Consider the following 24,393-nt stretch of genomic DNA (forward strand, 5'->3'; position numbering starts at 1 on the left):
GATCGCGTGTGCGCTTGCGTTCGCGTGTCTCTTTATGCGGTTTCGCAACCCAGTTCCATACACGGTTGAGAAATCGACGAGTAGAAAACTGTAAAATTACGCGTACCCGCGTGAACGCATGCATTATCACAGGCATAGCTGACCAACCGGATCAACGCTGATTAAATTAACGAAATTTGCAAAGGAAGCCACGTGCCGTGCTCCTTTCCTTTCCGAGCAACGGCTACTATTGTACTACAGAGAGACCGTTTTTAATTGGTCCGGTCCCTTTAAGCAAAGGGACTCCTTTCTTCTTCCTACTTCAAAGCTTTTTCCCTTCCTCACGATAGTTGCTATTACGACATTTTAATAACTATGCGTTTTACGAAGCGGATTAATTGTCGCTCCGGAAAAGACGGTGAAACATATGCGCCGTCGCGAGTGTCGCAAAAAACGCGATAGGAAAAAAAAAAAAAAAAAGAATTGAAACGAAACGTCGGTAATAGGTATGTATGTCAAGATTACGGAGACATGTACGGAACCTGTATGTATATTAGTTGTGGCTACGTTTACTTTTACATCTGAACTTAACGATCGTCATGCGTCATTAATTCACGGCGCAAAAATAACAATTACACGTACAGGAAATTGATATTAATGGCTATCGCGTATTTCTCTAAAGATCGTAGATCGCTATGGATGTTTAATATTGTGTGATGCAAGAGGAAAATAATTGTCTGTTTAAAATAGCGGACATTCTTCTCTCGTGGAAATCGAATAATTTCATAGATAATGAAATTTAATAAAAAATTAGTTTAAAGCTACGATTACGTATTCCATATTTGTAACGGTGTGATATAATTGCAGAAATTTCCATCGAATTGATATTCTAAATCCTATTTTCTTTCTAATCACCATAGAAATTGCGACGATTTGTTTCCTAAACAGATTCTGCAACCGGATGAAGGGGACAATGAAAAAAAAAGAAAGAAAAGAAAAAAACGCACGTATTCCTAACAAGTGTGGGTGTACGTTACACAGCGTCGCATTGTAAGCAATCAGATGTAACCCAGACTCGTCACACATGTCTTTACACGCTTACTTTCATAAACGCATTTACGCACAGCGATGTGTGATGTAGCGAACAATACTTGTACTTCGCTTCCCTGCACGAAGACCATGAAATTATAGCGGTCGTATCGGTGAATGTCACGAAGTAACGAGGCACAATACATCTTGGATAAAGTACACGAATGACCTACATTCGTCATCGCCATTACGCCCTTTATCGTTCGCGATGTAACAGCATCGAGGTCTTTATGAAATTTCGTATTTAAAGTGAATTAAAGTGAGCAAATCTCAACAAATTTACACATTTTTTTATGTTCGATATAAAAAAAAAAGAAAAAAAAAAAAAACTTGACGTCTGCAGTACATTTCAGTCTTTCGTTTTTTTCGTACTTTTTTTTTTTAAACATCAATTACTCAATTTGCATAAGTCAAGGTAAATAGCAACTGAACTTCCGCTCGTTATTACACCGGAGAATAACGTTCTCTGGCTGAACACATTTGTTCAAGTATTTACCATCTGACTAATAAGTTTAGCAATCTTCTCGCATTCTGGGTACGTACTATTATCGAAATGTTTAATCCAAGTTCCTCGAACATGAACGAACAAAAAAAAAAAAAAAAAAAAAATTATAGATCTTGAGATAGATAAATATTGTATTTTAACGAGCGACATCGTTCGATGCTTTTGATCGATCCGAACGAAAGCAAGTTTGTTTTATCGCAATAAGAATACAAAAGTATTTTTGCTATATGGAGAGTTACGCTTGAAATGATTAGAGATAGTAACCATGGCCTCGTAGCATGAATGAAGGTCCATTTATGAAGATCCGTTTACAGGGTCCGTACTGATAGGATTATGACGTAATTTTACGTGAGTCTAAACTATACGAGTAGATAAACGGAGTCACGTACAAATCATAAATGATCGCCAATATGGTAACCGTCTGGTAAGTGAGTTTATACAATCTTTATCAGAGAACTCCATGAGCAATGAGGAGAATTGTGATAAAACAACTTTACTTTTGACGAGCCATCAAAAATATATGCAATGTTGTAAATATTGAAATTCATTCTTAAGGACAAAGAAGTAGAAGATTATTTATTTATTTATTTTTTTTTTTTTGAGAATTTGAAAATTTCTTTGTTTTACATGACTAATTTAATATTCGAGGAGAATATAAAATGCGTTCGAGGAAAGGATATGTAAAAGAGCTTGGCTCGTGTCCATACACATTTCTTCATGTATTTACAACACGCTACTTTTTCTGGAAATACCATTTGATTCATTCAGAAAATCGTACGAAAAATATAACTCGTGTTAAAGAAATAAGAAAATCACGAAGATGGTTTTTTTACACTTCTGTGTACACGATACTACCTACAGGCAGTGCCAATAAATATATTCTTTGTATTGCGTTTGTATTGCATTAAAGTTTTCACGGGTATCGTAATTTTAAGTAAAAACACTTGCTTGATCGTCCAGAAATGGACAGTTTTAAAACGAACAAACTCGTTTTAATCTCAAATGTCAATTAATTTTGGAGTTGAATAGATTATAAATAGAAACGAGTTCTCGTCGTGTATCGTACAATACGTGTTTTTGGACTCGCAAAATCCTCTACGCACAACTTATATTCTCTATTTACAATTTTCACGATCTACAATCTACATTAACCATGACCTTTGAGCTGGAACAATCAGTCATCAAACCTAATACGTTAATGCAAAGTAAATGTAATAAGTTGAAAAACTCATTATGTAGATAGTCTTGTAACTTCCATGTATATTTACTATGTTCTTCGCATTATTTTCGCAATTTATGTTGTGATTAAATAAAATCATGACTTCTTCATATTCAAGGTTATTATTCTTGTTTGCTTTTCTCTAATATGCATAATTACAATTTACTGTAAATAGGCGTACAAATATTCCGAGTCATTTTTTACGAGTCTAACGATGAGTATCAATTATAATAATTGAATAATGATTGGAAAATTTTCTTATTCGAAAAAAAAAAAGAATTTAATATAAATTCTTGAAATTTATCGTGTAAAATTAATATTAAACTAATATTTTATTTAAAGAAAACTATTTTTTTTTTAAATTGCTATTTTCGAATAAAATAAGGAATCGTACGTTTTAAAAAACGGATTTATTAAATGTGCTAGGAAGCAAGGAATATTATATATTTTATATTTTAATTAATTATCAAGAATTCTTTATAAGAATCCTAAAATAGTATAACAAAGAATGTTATAACATCTCTGAGATTGGATTAATTTAAATTTAAACAAGTATCCTCTGGTCGATCTGAATAGAAATTTTATCAAGTGTATTTAATACTAAGCAAATTGAATAGTTGTGTTATTCTTATTAAAATGAAGAATGAATGAATAAATTATGAATAAATTATAAAATCAGTTATAAAATTATTAAATCTCTTCTCTACGTTTAATCTATCAATCGTTATCAAATTGTTACGTAAGAAAGAACAAATACAATTAAAAACTGTATACAAATGATTATTCGACGGATAAATGTTATAGTAAATGTATTGATTATCGTTGTAAATTGTTAGATACGCCAAAAGAAAAGATCTAATGATCGCCTGTTTCTTACGGTATCGCCAAGTATACTAAAAACCAGATACACAGCTTCTAGTGTCATCTTTCTTTCATGAATATTAAATTACGGCATTTCATCAAAACTTCCTATGTTTCCTAATCTTTCTCTGTCGGTCTAGATCAACTAAAAGGAAGATACTTACTTATCTCTTTTAAATATAATAAACGTTTCGTAATCTGAACCCGTATTGAATTATGGAAAAAAATTACAGAAAACCGAGACATATATATATAATGCTCGCATATAATTTAAAATTAATAATAAATTGCATATAATAAAATATTTGCTTGAAAAATTGTGTCATGATGACGATGACGATAATTTTAAAAATTAGAAAAAAAGACATAATTCTCTTACCTGTTTACCAGTGCGAGGTAACGTTTCCACATTGGTACCGCCGACGACAGGCGCTTTTTCCGGTCCTCCATTCTGTTGGCTGACATTAATGTTGGCGTTAAGATTCGCATGTACGTTGGCATTAATATTGTTCACATTATCGGTAAGGTTCGTGTTCGTGTTTCCAACACCGGCATCCCCACCAGTGCCAGTTCCACCCCCGCACTTTCCTTCCTCGCCCGTCATCACTTCAGCCTCACCCTCCACCAGTTCACCCCTATCTCACCCTTTCGCGTTCCACGCCTCGAGCTTTCCTTCCGTTCACTGATTACCAATGTCGGTCCGCTGGCCAAAATCCGGATATCTGTTCAAACGAGACGGCGAATCGTCGATCAGAAGAAACGGGTCAATCTATCGGATCGCCGAACCGATTGGCTAATTCTTTCGGATCTTATTGCTCCTATTTCTTTCGTTTCGTCAGCTTTACTACCTATACTATCACATCTATCTATAAAATATCGATCCTATTGGAAACTACTTCGAAAACGATAGGAAAAGGTAACCAGTATATCTATGTTCGAGTAAAGGCTGTAACACAAAGCAAAGAATGAATTGTCTCGCAGAATTTAAATCACAGGTTATAAATATTATAGAAACGTATTCCGAATAATTAAAGAAATGATTGATCGCAATTTAACTCGATTAACATGTCATGTACAAGAGTTCCCTTTCTTTTGCTGACACGCTACCGAAATTCATTAGAAAATGTAGAATTATTTTCGTTCACTGGTCGCCGCTATTTTTAGGATTCTCACCGCGCGATACGGGTGGTATAACGGTATATGACTAGCCAGTTCAAGCACGTTAGGAGGCAGACTTCACAAGATATGCCGATCGAGAACTAATCAATCAATGCAACGAGTATTTCTCGAAAATTAAAATAATCAAAACTGTATTGTCATTGGAAATAAATGTTTCTATCCACATTTTAACTGCATCACGAATTGAGCTCGTTTTCAACTACGTTTAATTTTAGCCAATCTCATATAGGCCGGTTTCCACTGACGTTACCGAACTAACGGTTAAACAGCGTAAAACTTTTGTTATAGATTCAATCGACTCACAGCGGACAGATTATAGAAAATACTACCGTTCATTAGAAGAAACTGGGCAAAATAGTTTTCGATAGCTGTGAGGAACTCGAGTAATCATACATGTAGCTCTATCGTCAGTAGTGGAACCAGGGAAAATCGATTCGGCCGTGCCCGTTTGAGCACTGCGCGCCTCTCAAGTATGCGAACCACCGCGATAAAAGCAGTGTCGCGCGGGATGATCGTTTTGATTCCCAAATATTCAAATAAGAGATATTTCGTATTTCATACGAATGAAACTTATAGAAAACTTTATTCAAAAGCATTGTGTATTGAGATAAAAATCTATAACGAACGTGATGACAAAAATATGATTGTAAAATTTGAAAGAAATGTTTTCTTATTCTTCTTTTATATCTTTGTTTGTGTTAAATAAGAAGAAATTCTATGAATTCAAAATCAAAATCCGCTAGTTTTCATCATAAATCTAGAAAAAATTCACATCATATACAATAATGTATAAAATTTGATATTTGTAAAAGAAACTAAAAAGAAAATAAATTCGTTATTATTTCGAAAATGACTATTACTAATGTCCGATTATCCATTATATAAACAGAACAAAACAAAACTGATGGAAAACATATGAAAATGAAGACAAAATTATTCCTGAAAATATATAAATTTGAAAATTGAAATTTATGGATTGATTTTACAAATCATAATGTGTGATCGATATCAAACGAATCCACCATATTTCTCTAAAGCAGAATTTCTGCCTCGGGCTATTGTCCGAGTCACTGTGTACACATATATTGACTATGCCGGCCTTAGTTTCTTATTTTCTATAAAACTACACATTATATTTGATGATTAATATTTTATAACTTTTCATAAACTTTGTTTCTTTCTATTTTCATGACTGAATATACTCAATATACGTAATCTATCAAAGCAAGCTACCTTGTCGAAGAATCATGTATTAATCGAATCCTGATGCATCGAAAAATGACGCGATTAACCAAAGAGCTACAGGGTGTTGTAGCGATACTTAGAATTCCCGAATACTAACCACAGGATACCGAGGCACTTTTCCCATTAAATGTTTCTTCACTGTCAAATCACACGAAGTTCCGTCATTTTTTTTCTACTTTCGCCGTTGCGCGAACCAAATCATATATATATATTAGTCAAAAGGATTCCGTCTGTTTAAGAAAGTTCTGAGCGTAACGCGACCACCCTCCTGGAAACTCCGTACGGCTTTGATCGGTTTTATAACTTCGATGGCGACGGGTACGCTCGAAGCGACGCCTGGTGATCATGTTTCAGATGCGCTGGCTATCCCCTCTTTTCAATCGAGCTTCCCGATTCCCATCATTGTGACTACTTCGTACAGCATAAAGTTATAAGTAAAACTAAATATGCATATTTTATTACATTAACTTAAATAATATTTAATTCAGTATCTATATATAAAAACAAAAAATCAAATTGATATGCATACTGAGGGTTTTTAAAAAAAATACAGAAAAAAATAAAATAATCTTGTTATTATTACTATTTTAAGTGATAAATTTCTTGCATGAAATTTTGTACAATTAATTATTAAGAAATATTTGAATTTTTTTTCCAATAGAACAAAATTTATAAAGTTTTATATCATATATGATCTTATATCATATTTAGTTATGTATACGATAATTTATAAGATTCTATTTTTTTTATAAATAATGACTTTTTAATTTAAATATAATTCTAATAATCATATTTAATCATTTTCGCATTATTCTATATATAAAATAAAAAATATATTTGTTTTTATATATTTTGCTATCAATCAATTCATAATATTGAAATATATTGAATAATATTGAAATATTCTACTGATTTGCTAACTTTAAATATACCTAAATATTTTTTATTAAGTTTACATATCGAAATTTTAAACAGATTATTAATTGATAGAGATTTTAAATTGTTAAGTTATTGTTGTAATTTTTTCTATTTTTCGCAATATCTTTAGAGTATATATTTATTATATAAACGTATTTCATTTTCTAACATATTTTGAAATACTTTTTTCTAGAAAATTTGTATATTTTACAATATACATATCATCGATTTGATGTAATGGATCTATTCTATGTATTAATTCTATTTCTATATTTAAAAATAGAATATATTATAAATAAATCACCACCAAATTTAATCCGTTTTAGTATATGGTGTCTTGAAAGACATTCATTATTCTTTTTCCATGTAATATTAAGAATATCATAAAAGTCGATTTTATTATCATTTTATAATCATCTCTATCAAAAATATCATAAAATATAAAAATGAAATTATGTTTTTAAATATTTCAAACAAAAATTTGTTTTTTTTATTTATTTTATTTCAAAATCAATATTAATGCTATTAATATTACATTTACATTTAATTTTAATAATTCTTTACGATTGCACTAAATATTTAATTTATAATTTTATTACATATTTATTATTATAATATTATAAAATAAATTATTAATTACATCAATAGTTTTTGTTTTTTTCTAAAGATATATATAAAACTTATATTAATTAAAATATTCTAATATGATAATAGCTAAGAAAAAGAGATGAAAATATTTCATCTTATATTTCGTGATTTATCGATAAAAATGCAAGTCAATTTAAATAAAAATGTATAAATAATAAAATAATGTTTCTTAATTAAAATCATATCTTTAATATAAATAAAAAAATAAAAAGCATCATTTATTTCTTAATTAATTCTTAAATTCTATAGTACAAAAAAATATCAAAAATTTTATCATATTTTAATTATATTATTACCTTATATTATTTATTTGTTAATATTTAAAAATGCGAGTTACGATACATTAGGAATAATTTTAAGTAATAAATTAATAATAAATTTATTTAAATTTGTTACATTGAATTTAAAGAATAAGTATAAAGAAATTTTCTTGTATCTTATATAATATTTATTTATTTATTTAGTCAATAAAATTATTACAATCAATAATAATTTAATATTGACTTTAAAAGAAAAATATATTTTTGATAATAGTAACTGTATTTCAAACAAAGTTTCAAACATTTGTGTCATCAATTTTTTGCAGATAGATATTTTATAAAAAGCTTCATGAGATAATTAAATAATATATTTGATAATTAACATAAATAAAACTATAATATTATTTATCATTAATTGAAATATATATATTTAATGAAAAAATTTTATTTCTGTAAAAATTAAATGTAATGTAACTCGTCTTATCGTATTTATTCATAATAAACATTAAACTTTAATTAAGATTGAAATTCAGTTCAATTTTACAATTTTATGTACTTAAAAAATAAAAATTGTATGTAATGATAGTTCAAATTATATATACCTTCTTTATTCATCTTTATATTACTTATACCTATATTTTTTATATATACAGTTATTTTTATGTTTGACATAAATATAAACACAGTATTATATATATTCAACAATATATCTTTTTTTTATATAATAAATTAATGTACTATAATGTACTATATATTTCATATTATCATAAAGTGACATCCTCCTTATAAAAATCGTTACTTATTTCTTTTTTAATTAAAAAAGAAGAAAAAATTGAAAAATAAATTATAAATAAAAATAATTGTGTCATATTTATTTCATTCATTTGTTTTTTTTCATGTTAAATTATCTATTTAAACGTTATTTCAATGTTTTTATTTTTATTATTATAATTTTATAATTTTTCAGATATTTCACTTCTCTTTTATAAATATATAATATAAATTATAAAATTCATAAAAAATATTATACATTTAAATCATTGTTTGCCATAAATGATATTTTATGATATTTGTGACATCTTTTTGTATGTTTTAATAAATTTTCTTTAGTGGTATAAGTTCTTTTACAAATATGACAAGGAAATCCAAGTCCATAATGATATGCTTCATGCCTAGATTTCATAATATCAAAAATTTTGTTATTACATAAGGAACAAACAGTTATTGCATGATCTGTATCAAAATGTATTTTCCGAGATGAGGTATTAGAAAATCGTTTATAGCACCGAAAACATTGAAATGGCAATATAGAATCATGATGTTTTTGTCTTATATGATCATCAAATTTTTTATGTGAACTCAAAGAAACAGTACAATAAAGACAATTTATTTCCATTTGTACATCAATAAACTTTTTTCCTTCATTAATAGAACATTGATGTTTATTCCATGTAATACCATTAGAAAAACTAATTTTACAATAACCACATATCAAATTCGAATTTGGATGATGTTTATTAGTATGAATCTCAAGAGCTCTTCTGGTATAAAATTTATAACCACATACACAAATATTATATTTCTTAGCGAAGTTTATTTTGATGCCATTAGATTGTTTATAATTACGTTTGGTAAGAATTTTTTTTTTCAAAAACTCTGAGTTAATAGATTTTTGGCAAGAATTATCATCTTGTTCCACTTTTACTTTTTGTTCTTCTTTTTCTTTACAAAAATCATTTGTTTGTGAGTCATCTTCAATGTCAATATCAATATCTTCATCAGCAGATTGAATTTTTAAAATACTGTGTTTTTCACTATATTTAGATAATTCTGGAGTTTCATCTCGTAATTGATCTTGTAATTCTATTTGGGTATTATTTCCTGAAATACTTGATGCATTAAAATATTTTGAATTAATGGAATCTTGCATTTTATTTTTATTTTTATTATTTCTGTCAATGATTTCATAAGAATTATTTTTTTTCTTTATTGTTATGCTAATTCCAATTTCAGAATTTCTATCAGAATTATTTTGTATAACATATTGGCTTCTTATATTTACTCTGTTTTTTATAATTGGCTGTTTTAATTCATCTATTGAAGTACATTTTTTCTTATGTACAAATAATGTATGAGGGTTACGAAATTTTCTACCACAGGAACAAATATTATTTCTATTTGATGTCTTCTTAATGTTATCTTTATTTTGCATATCATTTTCAGTTTGCCATTCTTTTTCTTTATTTTTAAATGATATTGAATTATTTTTATTACTGTGATTATTTGAATTTTCATTGGATATGTTACTTGAATTTAATTTTGATTTTAAATATAATGGAGATTTTAAATATTTATTATCAAATAAATGGAAATTTTCTTTTGTTTCTCCACGCTGACGATGATAACGCATATGTGTATAAAAACTACGAATTTTATAGCGACCAAGACAAATATCACATTGACGTGTATCATTTTCATCAACCTGCGAGTTTTTATTATTATTATTAACTTTATATCTTTTTCTAGAATTTGAATATTGTATATTTGATATTATTCTTTTCTTATTTTCAATAATTTCAAAAAATTTATTCTCATCATTAGGAACTCCTGTTTTTAATTTGTCTTTTAAATGATTAGATGTTTCATTTAAATTCTTTAACATAAAATCAGGTGATTCAATTTTATGATAATCAATTAAATGCTTTCTTATATCATTTATAGTTTTTTTGCATAATATACATGTTAATAAAGATATATGAGATTCTGAGATTATTTTTTCTTGTTTGAATTCTTTATTTAATACTTTTTTTTCTTGTTCATTTTTACATATAGTTTCATTAATATTTTTTTTTCTTCTTAAATCTGAAATAATTTTGTTATCATTTAATGATGATGTAGATTGTAATGATGTTCCTACATGTAATCTACTTTCATCTTTTTTTAATGAAACTTTTCCACTACAATCTACTTCTCTGTCGACAATGTTAGAATCTTTTTCTTTTATTTTATCAATATGTTTTTGATATAAAACAGTGCATCTTTTTCGTTTTGGTGGTATGTAAATACCATGTACTTTTTCTGAATGAGATCTCAATCTTCTATTTTCAGTATATTGTTTTCCACATGTTAAACAATTAAATAATCTCTTTTTATATTTTACAGAAAATTTAAAATTTGGTAATTCAACATTACTGTTTTCTAATGGTGATTGATATTGAATATATAATGGTTTTGAATTTATTTCTAATGGTAATGTATTAAGTGTATCAATTTTACTTTTATCTTGTACATCTTTTATTACTTTTAATGTCTCCCATATTTTATCACATCTTTCAAGTAAAATAATAGGATCCTTTATTTTACATGGCATAATTAAAGGAATTGCTGATGTAATTTTTTCATCCTAAAATTTAAAAAATGTAAATACAATTATTATACAAATTAAAATTTAAAAAAAAATTTTAAATAATTATTTAAAAAATATTCTAATAAATAAATCTATGTTTTTATTATTATATAATATTGAATGAAATATTATTACATATAATATATATATGAATTTATATATTATATATAATATAGAATATAATATAGAATATAATAATTTATTATTATATAATATAGAATGAAATATATATATATATATATATATATATATATATCATAAAAAAGAAAATAAATAAATTTAAAATTCCCGCCAAAATTTATTTGAGATATAAACTGACTATTCTTTCTTATTTTAAAAATTACGAATTTCATTATGTCGTACTTTTTTTTATAATATCGAATTCAATAAATTCTTAATAATATTACTATCTATATCTAATAATATATTTTAAATTATTACGCAATAGATTTATTTTATAAATAAAAAAAGGAAAAATAAAGTTATAAAAAAAAACATATAAAATAAAATATATTAAGAATATTAATAATCATATACTTACCTCATTCGGTATATTTTCATTTAAATTAGTTACATTAGAACATATTGGTTCTACTTTTGGTATACTTATTAGTAATGGTTTATGTTCAAATTCTTCAAAATATTCATCTTTAAAATGATTATCTTTTTGTTCAGAAGATACATTTTCGAACATTTTAATTCAAAATGTGAGAGATTAAAACCTAAATCAAATGTTAGTATCAATACATCTTGAATATAGTTATATACAAACCGATCGAAGCGAGCCGACATTTTGCTTTTTAGTTCTACTTCACTGAGTTTTCAATAAAAAGAAAATATTATACATTATATACGTTAATTATTTATTGATTAATTTTAATGATCATTTTTTGATATATTTATTTAAAGTATAAATTTTAACAATTTTTTCAAATATAAAAAATAATTTGTTATTAACATTTATATATATTTATATATATATATATAATTTGTTATTATATTAATATAGTATAATATATAAATAACAAATTAATAATCTAATATATCTAATAATAATATAAAACACATATTAATTTTTAAAGAAATTTTTTTAATTAATCAATTCTTGACAAAATATATTAAATAGTAAATAATTTTAGATCAAAAAAAATAAATTTATTCTTTTTTTCTTTTATTCATTAAACAAATTGGGACATAAATCTTAATATATACTAACAGTATATTTTTTAAAAATAATATTTTAATTTGAATTAAGTTAAAAATTAATTTTATTCCTAAATTTTCTTAAATATAATATAAATAAAACGAAACAGATTCCATAAAATAAAACGAAACATATTTCCATAAAAATAAACTATTTTATTATCAAAAAAAAATGAATATTAATAATTAATAAATAATTATTCTCATTATCTAATGAGAAAATTGAGATTTATTTATTAGGTATCAGATATTTATAAATTAATTGTCTTAATTTCTTTAATCTTGTGTTAATTTTTTTAATCTTTCATACAAAATAAAATTTTTAAATTAAAATTATTATATATCTTAAAATATTTTAAACATTGGCTCGTCAGTTTTTGTATCATGTGTACCAACATAATCTAACTTCAAGAATTTATTAATTGTTTAATCTTTTAAAAAGATTATGAATTATATCATGCAGATTATATGTTATATTATAAATATAAATAAATTAATTTATTCAAATTTAATAGTTTTATGTTTTCATTATAATTAATAAAAATAATATTATATTTCACATTAAATGATAGGTTGTGTTACGATATGATACTACAAATATCTTTTCATAGTAAAACTTTCTAACCTATCATCAATTTTAACTATAATATAATTGTAATTATAAGTAAAAATATAAAATTATATTATATGTAAATTACGATGTATTAATTATATCTAACTTCTGTACTTACATTAAATGCACTGAAGTTTGAATTGTACTCTAAACAATTTTACATATTCATAAATGTAAAATATACATGTCAAAAATATACATTCATAAATGTGCTTTTAGAAAATGTGTGTAAAAAAAAAGTTCCTTAAGTAATGATAATGTATTTTTAAATAAAAATCACTGAAGACTTTAAATTAAACTAAAATCACGAATTTTTAATAATAAAAATTTTAAATATAATTTTACTAAATGTGTCACTATGGATGAATCCACTTTAATATGTAGCCGAATTTACTAGCTATTCTGAACAAACTTTAGATTATGGTAGTTTATAGTTCTAATTATGCGAAAAGAAAAGAATGTTAGAAAGAAAATAAATTAACATTTAATATACAACACAAAGTTTCTACAAAAAATTTTCAAGAAATTATATGATATATTTATAAAGATAATTTATAAATTATAATATATGATCTAATTGTTTTGAATATATTTAATTGTAATACTTGTTAAATCACAAATAAGACTTTTTTCAATAAATTAATGCTCATATTATTGCATGTAATTTAAAACGAAGCAAAATTAGTGCATTTTTCCAGATTATACAGATTATATAAATAATAGTTATAGAATTTAGTAATTATTATTAAATAACTTGTTAAATTACAGAAAACCATAATATTTGTTTTGATGTTATACAATCGATATTCTATTTTTGTATTTTTATTTTTTCCACCATGTAGAAAGTAATGTAATATTATATTAGAAAATTCAATTCTTTTTGTAATTTAAAATAAAATTAATGTATATATTTGCACGATATGTACATATATATATTCTGCGTCATTCGTGTTGTAAATATTTTGCTGCGATAAAAATGATCTTTATTTTAATTAATTTTCACTGGAAGAATAAAGAATAGTCAAATCCGTATTTATAAAAAATCGCTATTAGAAAATAATAATATTTTTATGAATCAAAAATTCACAGGAAAATAATAATTCATAATAACAGAAATAATAACTTCTTCATGATTATTTAATCAATTATTAGACGATTTTTTATTATAATGATTTATTATTAATAAAATATCACACAATTCAGTAAATTAAAATTTTATATTATATATGTTAAATATTTTTTAAACATGTACTATATTTTGAACATATATATATTTGAAAATATTTTGTATTATTTCTTTATCTTGTTATATTTTTTGTTTATTATAGTTATATGACAAAATCAAAATAAACAAGGTTATCAAAGTTGCATAACAGCATTGTTTAATATAATTGATTCGCGATAGAATTGTTGTACTAATGAGTATTTTTTTCCGGTAGAATATATATATAAAGCCATGAACATTCACTGAATCAGTGATTGGGGACATTTATTCACTGAAATCAGTATTTTTTAAAAAAAATGTATCTTTTCTTTATTATTGTATTATTATTTACTTTTAATTTATCTGCATCGATTACAAGTTGTGATAAAGGTATTATATTTTTTCAAACATTTTGTTAATGTTATATTAATAATGAACTTTTATATAGAAACTTTAAAAATATTTTCTTTAAATATTTAGATATACTTACAAAAGATTTCATTTCTTCGTATCTTTATAATCATCTTATAAATTTATTTTTTAATGTACTTTGATATATAATTTTAAAATATGTGAATAAAATCAAAGTTTTTTATTATAGAAAACAATGGATTACAGACAGATTTTCAATATAGCAATGAATTTTTTCAAGATATAAAAGATTGGTTTTATAATTTAAAAAATCAAATTTATGAACAATTATTTGAAGTACGAAATAGATTAAGAAATTATGAATGGCAATTATTAAATTTATGTAAGGATTCCTATGTTTATAATTTCTTTGGTAATTTTATATAAAAAATTGATTGAAATAAGATTAAATAAAATTAAATTATTTTAAATATATTAATTTTTCATTAAATTTGTTAATTTTAATAATTATAAATTACAGCTACTTTATTTTTCAATTCTAATGAAAATTTGAGATTTCGAATTGGCAATTGGTATTTTATTCGGAAAGATTTTATGAATCAAAATGAATTCGAATATAATTCTGATGAATTAGATGTTACTTTTCAACCGCCCAGTATTATTCAGTCAAAAGATTCAACCGAAACTAATACTGAAATAACATCTGAAATTATAAACGATCTAGAAGTAACAAAATCTTTACCGAGCAGCTTATTCACGACTATTTTGATACAACAAACCGATACGCAAACAACGATACAAACTATTGAGCAAGCGAATGAACAATTAAAAAACAATGAAGCTGATAACGATTTTGTCCATAAAGGATCAGCAGAAGTTCTTATGGGATAATATAACATCCGAAAAAATAATAAAATTTTATGATTTCTTTAAACCTTGTACTTTTATTAAAATTTTTGATTAAGATATTTTTATTTTTATATGAAAATGAATATTCGTTATCAGAATATGTTTATAATCATATAATATTTTCATAAATGCTTATGGATAACTATTATATAAATAAGGTATATATATATATATATAAAAAAAAAAAAAAGAGTACTGCACTCAATTTTTTTTCATCAAAAAGAGTACACTTTTATTCCGTAAAACTTATCATAATTATCTGTGATAATAAATTATTATAATAATTTTTACGTCCATGTTGAACAAATTGTGGTCTTCGTGATGTTTTACTGTAATAAAAAATAGAAAAAATAATATTATCAGTAATATATTTTCAATTTAATATTAATAAATTATGTTACATTCCATACATGCAAATCTACTTCTAATTCTACAATTTAATATTAATAAAAGCATGAGATACAATGATAATATATATATAATAATAAAAAAAGAAAAAGCTTCAATATAAGCTGAAATGTTTTTCTATTTGATTTTATATAAAATATCTTTATATTTTTAAATGATAATAATAATGCTAATTATATATATTTATTTTACATTCTAAATAAAAAAAAAGCTAACATTAATTTAAATTATCTCAAAATTATAAATAATAAATTATTCTATAATATTTAATTAATATATGTCTATTTTATATTTACATCACATATGAAAAAAAAAATTAATATTAATTTTGATTATCTCAAAAATAATTTTTTTATAATATTCAATTCAAATGTAAAAAATATATTAAAAATTAATAAAAATTATAATAAACAACTGATAATTACAAGATAAAGATAATGATTTTAATGATATGTTAATAACTGATAATAAATTAGATAATTTTATTATTTTTTCATAATTATTTTCATTTTAAATATGGCATATAAAATTTTAAATACGAAAAAATTAAAAAAGCATTTTTTACAATGAATGAAATATGCACTAAACTAAAAAAGAATTCCATTAAAATTTATATTACATTAGGATTATAATACAAGACAAATCCAAGCAAATCTAAAAAAGGGAAATCAAGAAAACATATAAAAGGGAAACTGAAACCTAGACTTTTGCATGCTGACCATATATATGAGCATCATAATTAAGTTCCCTCTTGAGACTTGTAGTACAAATGATGAGCATTTGACTACTTCTTTCCCTAGAATGTAAATAAAAAGCGTATACCACTGAATAGCATGCAAAACTTAAATATATATTTTATAGACATTATATATAAAATTTGTTTAATTTGAATGACTTAAGACCTAAAACAATAATTAGTAAAAATAATAACACTTTTTTTTTCATAGAACTTAAATATAAACATGCTTGTTCATTTTATATCTTAATTTTTAAGAACTTTGATTAAATAAAATAATAAAAATAAATAAAAATAAATAAAAAATTCTACTCATTAAGATTGATTTTGATTTTTTTTATTTAAATTTAATTTATATAAAATATTTAATTTTTTGTTATTTATATTGCTATATCTTCCTTAATATTTACAAAAAATATTATATAATATTATATATAATTTATATATAATATTATATATAATATTTACAAAAAAAATTAACATATAAAAAATATTAATATAAATCATAAATAAATATTAATATTAAAATATATATATATTAATATTTTAATATAAAAATAAAAATTTTTTAAAGAAATTTTATTATTTTTTAGTTGTAATGATAATTAAATAATAAATAATTATACAGATATAAATAAATGTAATAATTTATAAAAAATAATTACAATATTAGTTTACCTTCTTAGATGCAGCTCCAACTTTACTCTTCTTTGTACCTCTAACCTTCTTCATTCTGTTTTTACGTTCTTTACGTTGCTTTCTTGTTTGTTTTTGTTTTTCAAATAATCCATGCCTAGCTAACCTATATTTAGGTTCAAATTTTTTTGCAAAGTCTAATGTATCATAAATTAATGCAAATCCAGTTGATTTACCACCACCAAAATTAGTTTGAAAACCAAATACAAAAACTACATCTGGTGTAACTTTGTACATTTTAGCTAGTTTTTCACGTATTTCTGTTTTTCGAACTGATGGATGACCTGGATGAAATACATCTACAACCTGAAAAAAATTTTATAAAAATATAATTATCTATAATATTTCTATTTTTTATCAATTAATTGATTATCTATATAATATAAATAATATAATTATACACGTGTAATGATATGAAAGTAAAAAATAAAAAATCTAAATAGATATTAACTTAATTTGAAAGAAATAATAAAAATATAAATACATACCATTTGTTTTCGGCATAGTAACCGATTGCTCATGAACTTTCTAGTTCTAATTGTAACTGCACCTTCCGTCTATAACAAACATTGACACAATTTTAAGGTTATATTTTGTTTAACATTACATTTATTTGAATTATTAATTATTAATTTTATGAAAAAACATTTAAAATGATTAAAATTAGTTCATATAATAGTTTTATTTATATAGTTACTTTTATTTATATTTTATTTTTTATTAATAGTATTACATTTTTAGATGAATAATTTATGCTACATCAATATAAATATTGCATAAAAAAAAATGATATCAATAAATTATATTTGTTAAAAGATAATTGTACATTATTAATAACATTTTAAATATATATTATATATTTTCTCCAATGATTAATCGATAATTTTAGGATACGAAATACTTACCATTTTGTTCGATTATCGTACCGCCAGCAAAAGGATAATTTCGGAAATGTGCAGCGCTATCTACGACGGTTAAACTTAATTTTATAATTATCCTGTATAAAACTTAAAAATTTATTTATTCTTTCTTTCTCTTTAAAAATATAATTAAAAAATTTAATTTATTAAAAGAATGATATAATATTATTAAATATTTAAAATAATATAAAATTATTATAATATGAAATACATAATAATATAATATAACTATTTGTATAGGGATTTTAAATATTTTTCTATAATAAAATCTAGAGCTTTCAAAATATATTTTATAATCAAAATTTAATTATGATTATAATATGATTAAATAAAATATAATTTTTATTTAAGTAAAGTTATTTAAAATAATATGCATATAATCATTATTTTATTGAAATAGAAATAAGAAAATTTTCAATATAATTGGATTTGTAGATTTGTAATTAGATCAAAAAAATATGTATCTTTTAATAAATTCTTTAATAAAAATTATAATTTTTATTACAATTTTAGAATATATAAAAATTTTGTAATATTATTTAATATGTTTATTCATTTCAGTATTAAAAAAAAATATTTATTTGCTACTTTATCGATAAAGTATTAGAATATACATTGCGAAATTCTTAGGAAGACCGTAATAGCATTTGGCGCTGACTGCAATTCTCTGTCTACCTGATTGGTTCCCTTTCGAGTAACGTCCATTACTCTCCTAGGAAGTTTCGAGAACGGGTACAAGCAAGCAGTAATATTGGTGAGAGTTCTATTCGCTTACAACAGTTCGTCAAATACTATTACGTGGAGTGAGACGAGGCTTCACGGCACGGATATTTTCCACGAGTGGCTTCCTTTCTGCTGATACAGGTAGGATTAAACATTGATAATCGAGAATTTTAGAATATTTTAGAATATATGCGCAGATGAATGGAATTTCCACCGTTGAATCTTGCGATCGATTGCGAACTCGTGAATTTTTCTTGGGATTAAAATTCATATAGCAGTAACATGCAGAATCAATTTACGACATAACATTTGAAATTATTACAGAATATTGGCCTAATTTTAGAACTTTTTCAATGAATCTGAAATTGAAGTGGACATTTGAAGGTTGAATAATAATTGTATGCATGCTTAAACATATTGTATATTACGAAATACGCGTAAATGAATTTTATCATAGTATAAGTTATGCTCGTCCATGACTCGCACTTTAACGTTGAAAAATGGTGGATGTTCCTATTGCCTTACTCGTGTCAATACCAAACGTGGTTGAACTTGCAAAGTATATCTGTCACTTAGTCGTAATAAATTATAATAACTTTAATTTCGCTTATATTATTTAGATTACAAACTAAAATTAATTTTTTATTTGAGAAAATTATAATTTTGATATTTTTTCTTTTTTCTTATCTAATTTTTAACCGGTAGTCCAAGCTTTTTCTGGCTACCTATATGTATGTATATGTATATATGCTAGCAGAAAGATCTAGAAAGTGTGGTGTTCTTTGTTCACAACACGGCAAACACTGCGTTAAATTGAAACGAGTTTTAATTTTTTGTTCATGTCAATTAATTACATTTTATTATTTTAAAATGAATCTCGTCGCCATTTTGAAACCAAACACGCACATGGATACAATTCGTTGTACTTTTTCTATGAGTAAATAATTAATGTATTTTGAAGTTTAAATATATTGAATGTAAAACTTTTATTCAACATAAATTTAAATAATTTTGTAATTGTTTAATATATATATTTATTTGTGTTATATCATTATTAAAAATTACAAGTACTTGAAGTTCAAGGTCAGTACGCATAATTCTTATATTTAAAATGCATATAGTTATATATAGTATATATAAAGATTAATATTGTTTTTATATTTTATAAAAAAAAAATAATTAAATTATAAATAATTTATAAAATAGATATTTTATTCATAATATAATGTGAAATTTAATACTATTCAGTTTTGTAAATGTTGCATTTAGTTAATAAATTTCAAGTTTTAATAAATTTATACAATTAATACATTTTATAATCTACTGAATAATTATGATAATTACTATGTTATTTTTTAGTATTTGATTTTTCTTTTAAATTTAAATTTATTTAATAAAATAATTATAAATAATTATAAATAAATAGAACTAAGTAAATAATTTATTGAAAATAGTATAAAAATTCTCTTTAAAATATATTATAATTTATAATATTATTCATTTATATTATAACATGTTTGTTTAAAATATTAAATATGTTTATCTATTATTATATTTTATTAAATTATATTTATATAAGTTGTAAAATTTATTTTAATAAATATACACAATTTTTATATTATTTTCTGGTAAAATACATTTATTATGATTATGTACATTATAATTTGTTTATAAAAAAATATTATTAAACATTAAATAAAACTATGTATGCAAATTATGTACATTTAATATAAGTAGAATTTTTTATTTAATTTTATTGATTTAAAATTATATACTGAATATTGTAAAGAATAATTAATTATTGTTTATTGTTTCCTTATTTAATGAGTTGTTATTTCATAAAAGATATTAAATTAAAATAAATAATATTTTAAATTAATAATTTAAAATATATAATTTTTTTATTTTATTTGATCTTTAGCAGGAAAAATACTACTGTAATAATTGAACATCATTAGAAGAAAATAAATCAGTAAAAATGGTAAAAGAAACTACATTTTATGATGTGTTGGGTGTAAAACCTGGATGCACACAAGAAGATTTAAAGAAAGCTTACAGAAAACTTGCACTGAAATATCATCCTGATAAGAATCCTAATGAAGGAGAAAAAGTTGGTATTTTAATCTTAATACATATTAAATATCTTAAATATTATAATTTATATTTATTTATCTATTATATCTTATATATCTTATTTTCTTATTATAGTTTAAACAAATTTCACAAGCATATGAAGTTTTGTCAAATCCTGAAAAAAAACGAATTTATGATCAAGGTGGAGAACAAGCTTTAAAAGAAGGAGGAGCAGGTGGCAATGTATTCTCTTCGCCACGTGATATATTTGATATGTTCTTTGGTGGAGGTTTAGGAGGAAGAAGTGGTCGCAGGAGAGAACACAGAGGACAAGATGTTATACATCAATTATCTGTATCATTGGAGGAATTGTATAAGGGAACTGTCCGTAAATTAGCATTACAGAAAAATGTTATTTGTGATAAATGCGAAGGTATATATTATGTATTCATATATATACACACACACAATTTTTTCATAAACAGAAAATTATGTAATATATTATAAATATACTAAAATTCTTTACATTAGGTATCGGTGGAAAGAAAGGTTCTGTGGAACAATGTTCAACATGTCATGGTTCTGGCATGCAAGTTCAAATACAACAATTGGGTCCTGGAATGTTGCAACATTTGCAAACTATATGTGTAGACTGCAAAGGTCAAGGGGATCGCATAAATCCACGTGATCGTTGTAAACAATGCGGTGGTAGAAAAACTATTAGAGATAGAAAAATTCTGGAAGTTCATGTTGATCCAGGTATGGTACATAATCAGAAGATCGTCTTTGCTGGAGAAGGTGATCAAGAACCAGATTATGAGCCAGGAGATATTGTTATTCTTCTTGAAGAGAAAGAACACGAAGTTTTCAAGTAAGTAATTATGTAATTGTTATGTTTAATCGTTTTGTTATATTTTGTTATATTGATTGTATTTCTTATTATATTATAATTTTTTTTTTTTTTTTAGACGTTCGCGTCATGATTTAATTATGAGGATGCAATTAGAACTTGTAGAAGCTCTATGTGGATTCCAGAAAGTTATTCGCACTTTAGATGGAAGAGATTTAGTAATAACTTCATATCCTGGAACTGTTGTAAAGCACGGAGACTTAAAGTGCATTCTAAATGAAGGAATGCCAATTTATAAAGATCCTTTCACACATGGCAGACTTATAATTCAATTTGTAGTGAATTTCCCGAAATCTATGGACCCTTCCGTCATTCCAACACTTGAACAATGCCTACCACCAAGAGAAGAAGTTATAATTCCAGAAGGAGCGGAAGACTGTTCTCTTATGGATTTGGATCCAGAACAAGAAGTAAGGCGAAGAGAACAACGAGAAGCGTATGAGGAAGACGAAAGAGGTTCTTCAGGTGTCCAATGTGCCACAAATTAATTCAATTACATCAGTCTCACAATAAATATGATCATTCTTTCATTTTAAACTTTTGTCCCATTCGCTTGATTCTGAACCATATGTTATTAACAGAAGAATGAAAAAATGCGGACATATAACAAAGTTTTTCAAGACAGATGAAAAGAATCTGAGAAAAATGTTTAGATATGTGCACGACTGTGAAAGCTACGACTACAGAATCACTAATGATATTAATATAAAGATCATTCATAAATATTGAATTGTATAGGAAACCTTTAATGCTGTTGATGGTACATTTATTATCACTTCTAAATTAAATTATAAATTCTGGTGAAAACTGGTAAACTGATTACAAATTAGTTCATTGCTTGCTGTAGAGAAGTATTTAAAAAGATGTACTTATCATTAAGAAAAGTGATAAGGAAAGCTGACTCAACATCTAATGCAACATCGTGTATCGTTAATAGTGAACATAATCAACTATATCATGTAACGCTGAACATTCTGATTATTTTCTGCTATTTGTGAATTTCTTTCTATTTAACGATTTTCGATACTGATCGATACGCGCATACTAAATGCTAGAAATAAAGTTAGACAGTCAAATTAGTACCTTACCTGTATTCGTATTCCCTAAAGTTCTTTAAATTATTAATATTTGATTATAATACCAACTTTCAGAATTTAACTCGATGTCTGTATTAGTAACGACGAGATTATAAAAATAGTACGAAATATATTGGTGAATATTCTATTATAAATATATATGTCTATAATTTTGGTTATAAAATTTCAAAATTATTTATTTCTTTTTTTCAATTATTTCATTATATGTAGGTAGTGTTTAATTTGTTTATAATCTCATATTGGCATATAATGATACCAAGAAAAATATTTTGTTTATGAAACATATAATAATCAAGAAAAAAGTGTGGTATCAATGTGTAAAACAGGACTATTGCGCGTATTCATTGTTGTAATAAAGAAAAGATATTCCAGTACTTATATAATAATCATAATACTGGAATCAAAGTAAATTTATTTCTAAAAATGTATCTAATAATGTAAAGAGACTACTCTCTTAATCATTATAATGTGTTTCATATACTCTGAAGTTGAATAATGCGCGTGAACAAATGTCCAATTTAATGATCGCCTGCATTAAATTAAACACGCCTTCACATTCACGTAATTTACTGTATACAAGGTCATGTACTCGTCCGCAAATACTATAGCGAATTTAAATAGACGCGTATTATAATCTTATTTATTATACATAGATAAATTGGTGATTGATTAGAATATTTCTGAATCGTCTCAAATAAATTGGAAAACGTATAATGTCAAGTATGTCAAAAAAAAAGTTGTTATAAAATTTGACCTTTGATCCCTCATGCATGTTACGCTTCAATTTTCTTTATACATATTATTTAACAAATTTGTTTTTTTAGATTCTTAAATTTTACTTAATAATTATCAATACATTTGTGAAAATAATCGAATAATATACAATATTTTAATAATTTTTATTGAGAGATATATGTGAAAGACTTGTTATACACTTATATAAATTTAAACGGTATACGCATGCGAGTATATTAAATGGTGGCATTCGTGGGAAGTAACAATGTTAACGTGCCTTTGAGTTACGTAGAATAGCCTAACGATGGCGATATAATCGCAGCGAGGGTCGATGTTTTTGTAACGTGCGTATACGAGTGCCCGAAAGCCAGCCGTCGAGATGCCGCAAAGGTTTCTGGGTATGCGGAGGGAGCCATATTTTTCCAATATCAGTTACGCGAAAACAGCGTACGCATAGGATCTGCAGAATGGAGTTTCGCTCAATA

At 24.3% G+C, this 24,393-nt stretch overlaps 5 protein-coding genes across 19 annotated transcripts in view; 2 read left to right on the plus strand and 3 right to left on the minus strand.

The window, feature by feature from the left end:
* LOC122720093 (microtubule-associated protein futsch-like) overlaps positions 1-6,340 on the minus strand; it is a 78,123-nt gene extending 71,783 nt beyond the window's left edge. For all 12 annotated transcript variants that reach the window (XM_043946590.1, XM_043946582.1, XM_043946581.1 and 9 more), the window contains exons 1-2: positions 6,175-6,340; positions 4,033-4,375 (exon numbers count right to left, since the gene is read on the minus strand). In XM_043946590.1, coding sequence (XP_043802525.1) covers positions 4,033-4,257 — 225 coding nt within the window. In that variant the 5' untranslated portion in view covers positions 4,258-4,375; positions 6,175-6,340. The remainder of the gene's footprint in view (positions 1-4,032; positions 4,376-6,174) is intronic.
* Positions 6,341-8,927: 2,587 nt separating this feature from the next.
* LOC122720052 (subtilisin-like protease 2) lies at positions 8,928-13,316 on the minus strand. 2 transcript variants are annotated; one of them, XM_043946483.1, is made up of 3 exons: positions 13,244-13,316; positions 11,851-12,031; positions 8,928-11,306 (listed from the first exon to the last, which is right to left on the minus strand). In XM_043946483.1, exons 2-3 carry the CDS (start codon positions 12,001-12,003, stop codon positions 8,928-8,930), a joined length of 2,532 nt encoding a protein of 843 aa, XP_043802418.1. In that variant the 5' UTR covers positions 12,004-12,031; positions 13,244-13,316. The 2 variants fall into 2 exon arrangements, with proteins under 2 accessions (XP_043802418.1, XP_043802419.1); XM_043946484.1 differs by lacking the exon at positions 13,244-13,316 and having other exon boundaries at positions 11,851-12,154.
* A 107-nt stretch (positions 13,317-13,423) lies between these two features.
* LOC122720054 lies at positions 13,424-15,635 on the plus strand. The gene is made up of 4 exons (XM_043946485.1): positions 13,424-13,548; positions 14,565-14,719; positions 14,931-15,083; positions 15,222-15,635. Exons 2-4 carry the CDS (start codon positions 14,647-14,649, stop codon positions 15,590-15,592), a joined length of 597 nt encoding a protein of 198 aa, XP_043802420.1. The 5' UTR covers positions 13,424-13,548; positions 14,565-14,646; the 3' UTR covers positions 15,593-15,635.
* Positions 15,636-15,815: 180 nt separating this feature from the next.
* LOC122720055 (40S ribosomal protein S24) lies at positions 15,816-18,406 on the minus strand. Of its 2 annotated transcripts, XR_006347715.1 has the most exons (5): positions 18,356-18,406; positions 17,939-18,007; positions 17,433-17,756; positions 16,738-16,814; positions 15,816-15,939 (listed from the first exon to the last, which is right to left on the minus strand). XR_006347715.1 is itself a non-coding variant. In XM_043946486.1 (4 exons), exons 1-4 carry the CDS (start codon positions 18,356-18,358, stop codon positions 15,937-15,939), a joined length of 399 nt encoding a protein of 132 aa, XP_043802421.1. In that variant the 5' UTR covers positions 18,359-18,406; the 3' UTR covers positions 15,816-15,936. The 2 variants fall into 2 exon arrangements, 1 of the variants encoding a protein (XP_043802421.1); XM_043946486.1 differs by lacking the exon at positions 16,738-16,814.
* Positions 18,407-19,078: 672 nt separating this feature from the next.
* LOC122719972 (dnaJ homolog subfamily A member 1) lies at positions 19,079-23,158 on the plus strand. Of its 2 annotated transcripts, none has more exons than XM_043946297.1 (5): positions 19,079-19,234; positions 21,015-21,203; positions 21,302-21,599; positions 21,698-22,037; positions 22,135-23,158. In XM_043946297.1, exons 2-5 carry the CDS (start codon positions 21,072-21,074, stop codon positions 22,562-22,564), a joined length of 1,200 nt encoding a protein of 399 aa, XP_043802232.1. In that variant the 5' UTR covers positions 19,079-19,234; positions 21,015-21,071; the 3' UTR covers positions 22,565-23,158. The 2 variants fall into 2 exon arrangements, with proteins under 2 accessions (XP_043802232.1, XP_043802233.1); XM_043946298.1 differs by having other exon boundaries at positions 19,088-19,234; positions 21,018-21,203.
* The last annotated feature ends 1,235 nt before the right edge of the window (positions 23,159-24,393 follow it).

This window comes from Apis laboriosa, unplaced genomic scaffold, assembly GCF_014066325.1.
Source record: "Apis laboriosa isolate Shangri-la unplaced genomic scaffold, ASM1406632v1 scaffold9_cov152, whole genome shotgun sequence".
NCBI classification, from domain to species: domain Eukaryota; kingdom Metazoa; phylum Arthropoda; class Insecta; order Hymenoptera; family Apidae; genus Apis; species Apis laboriosa.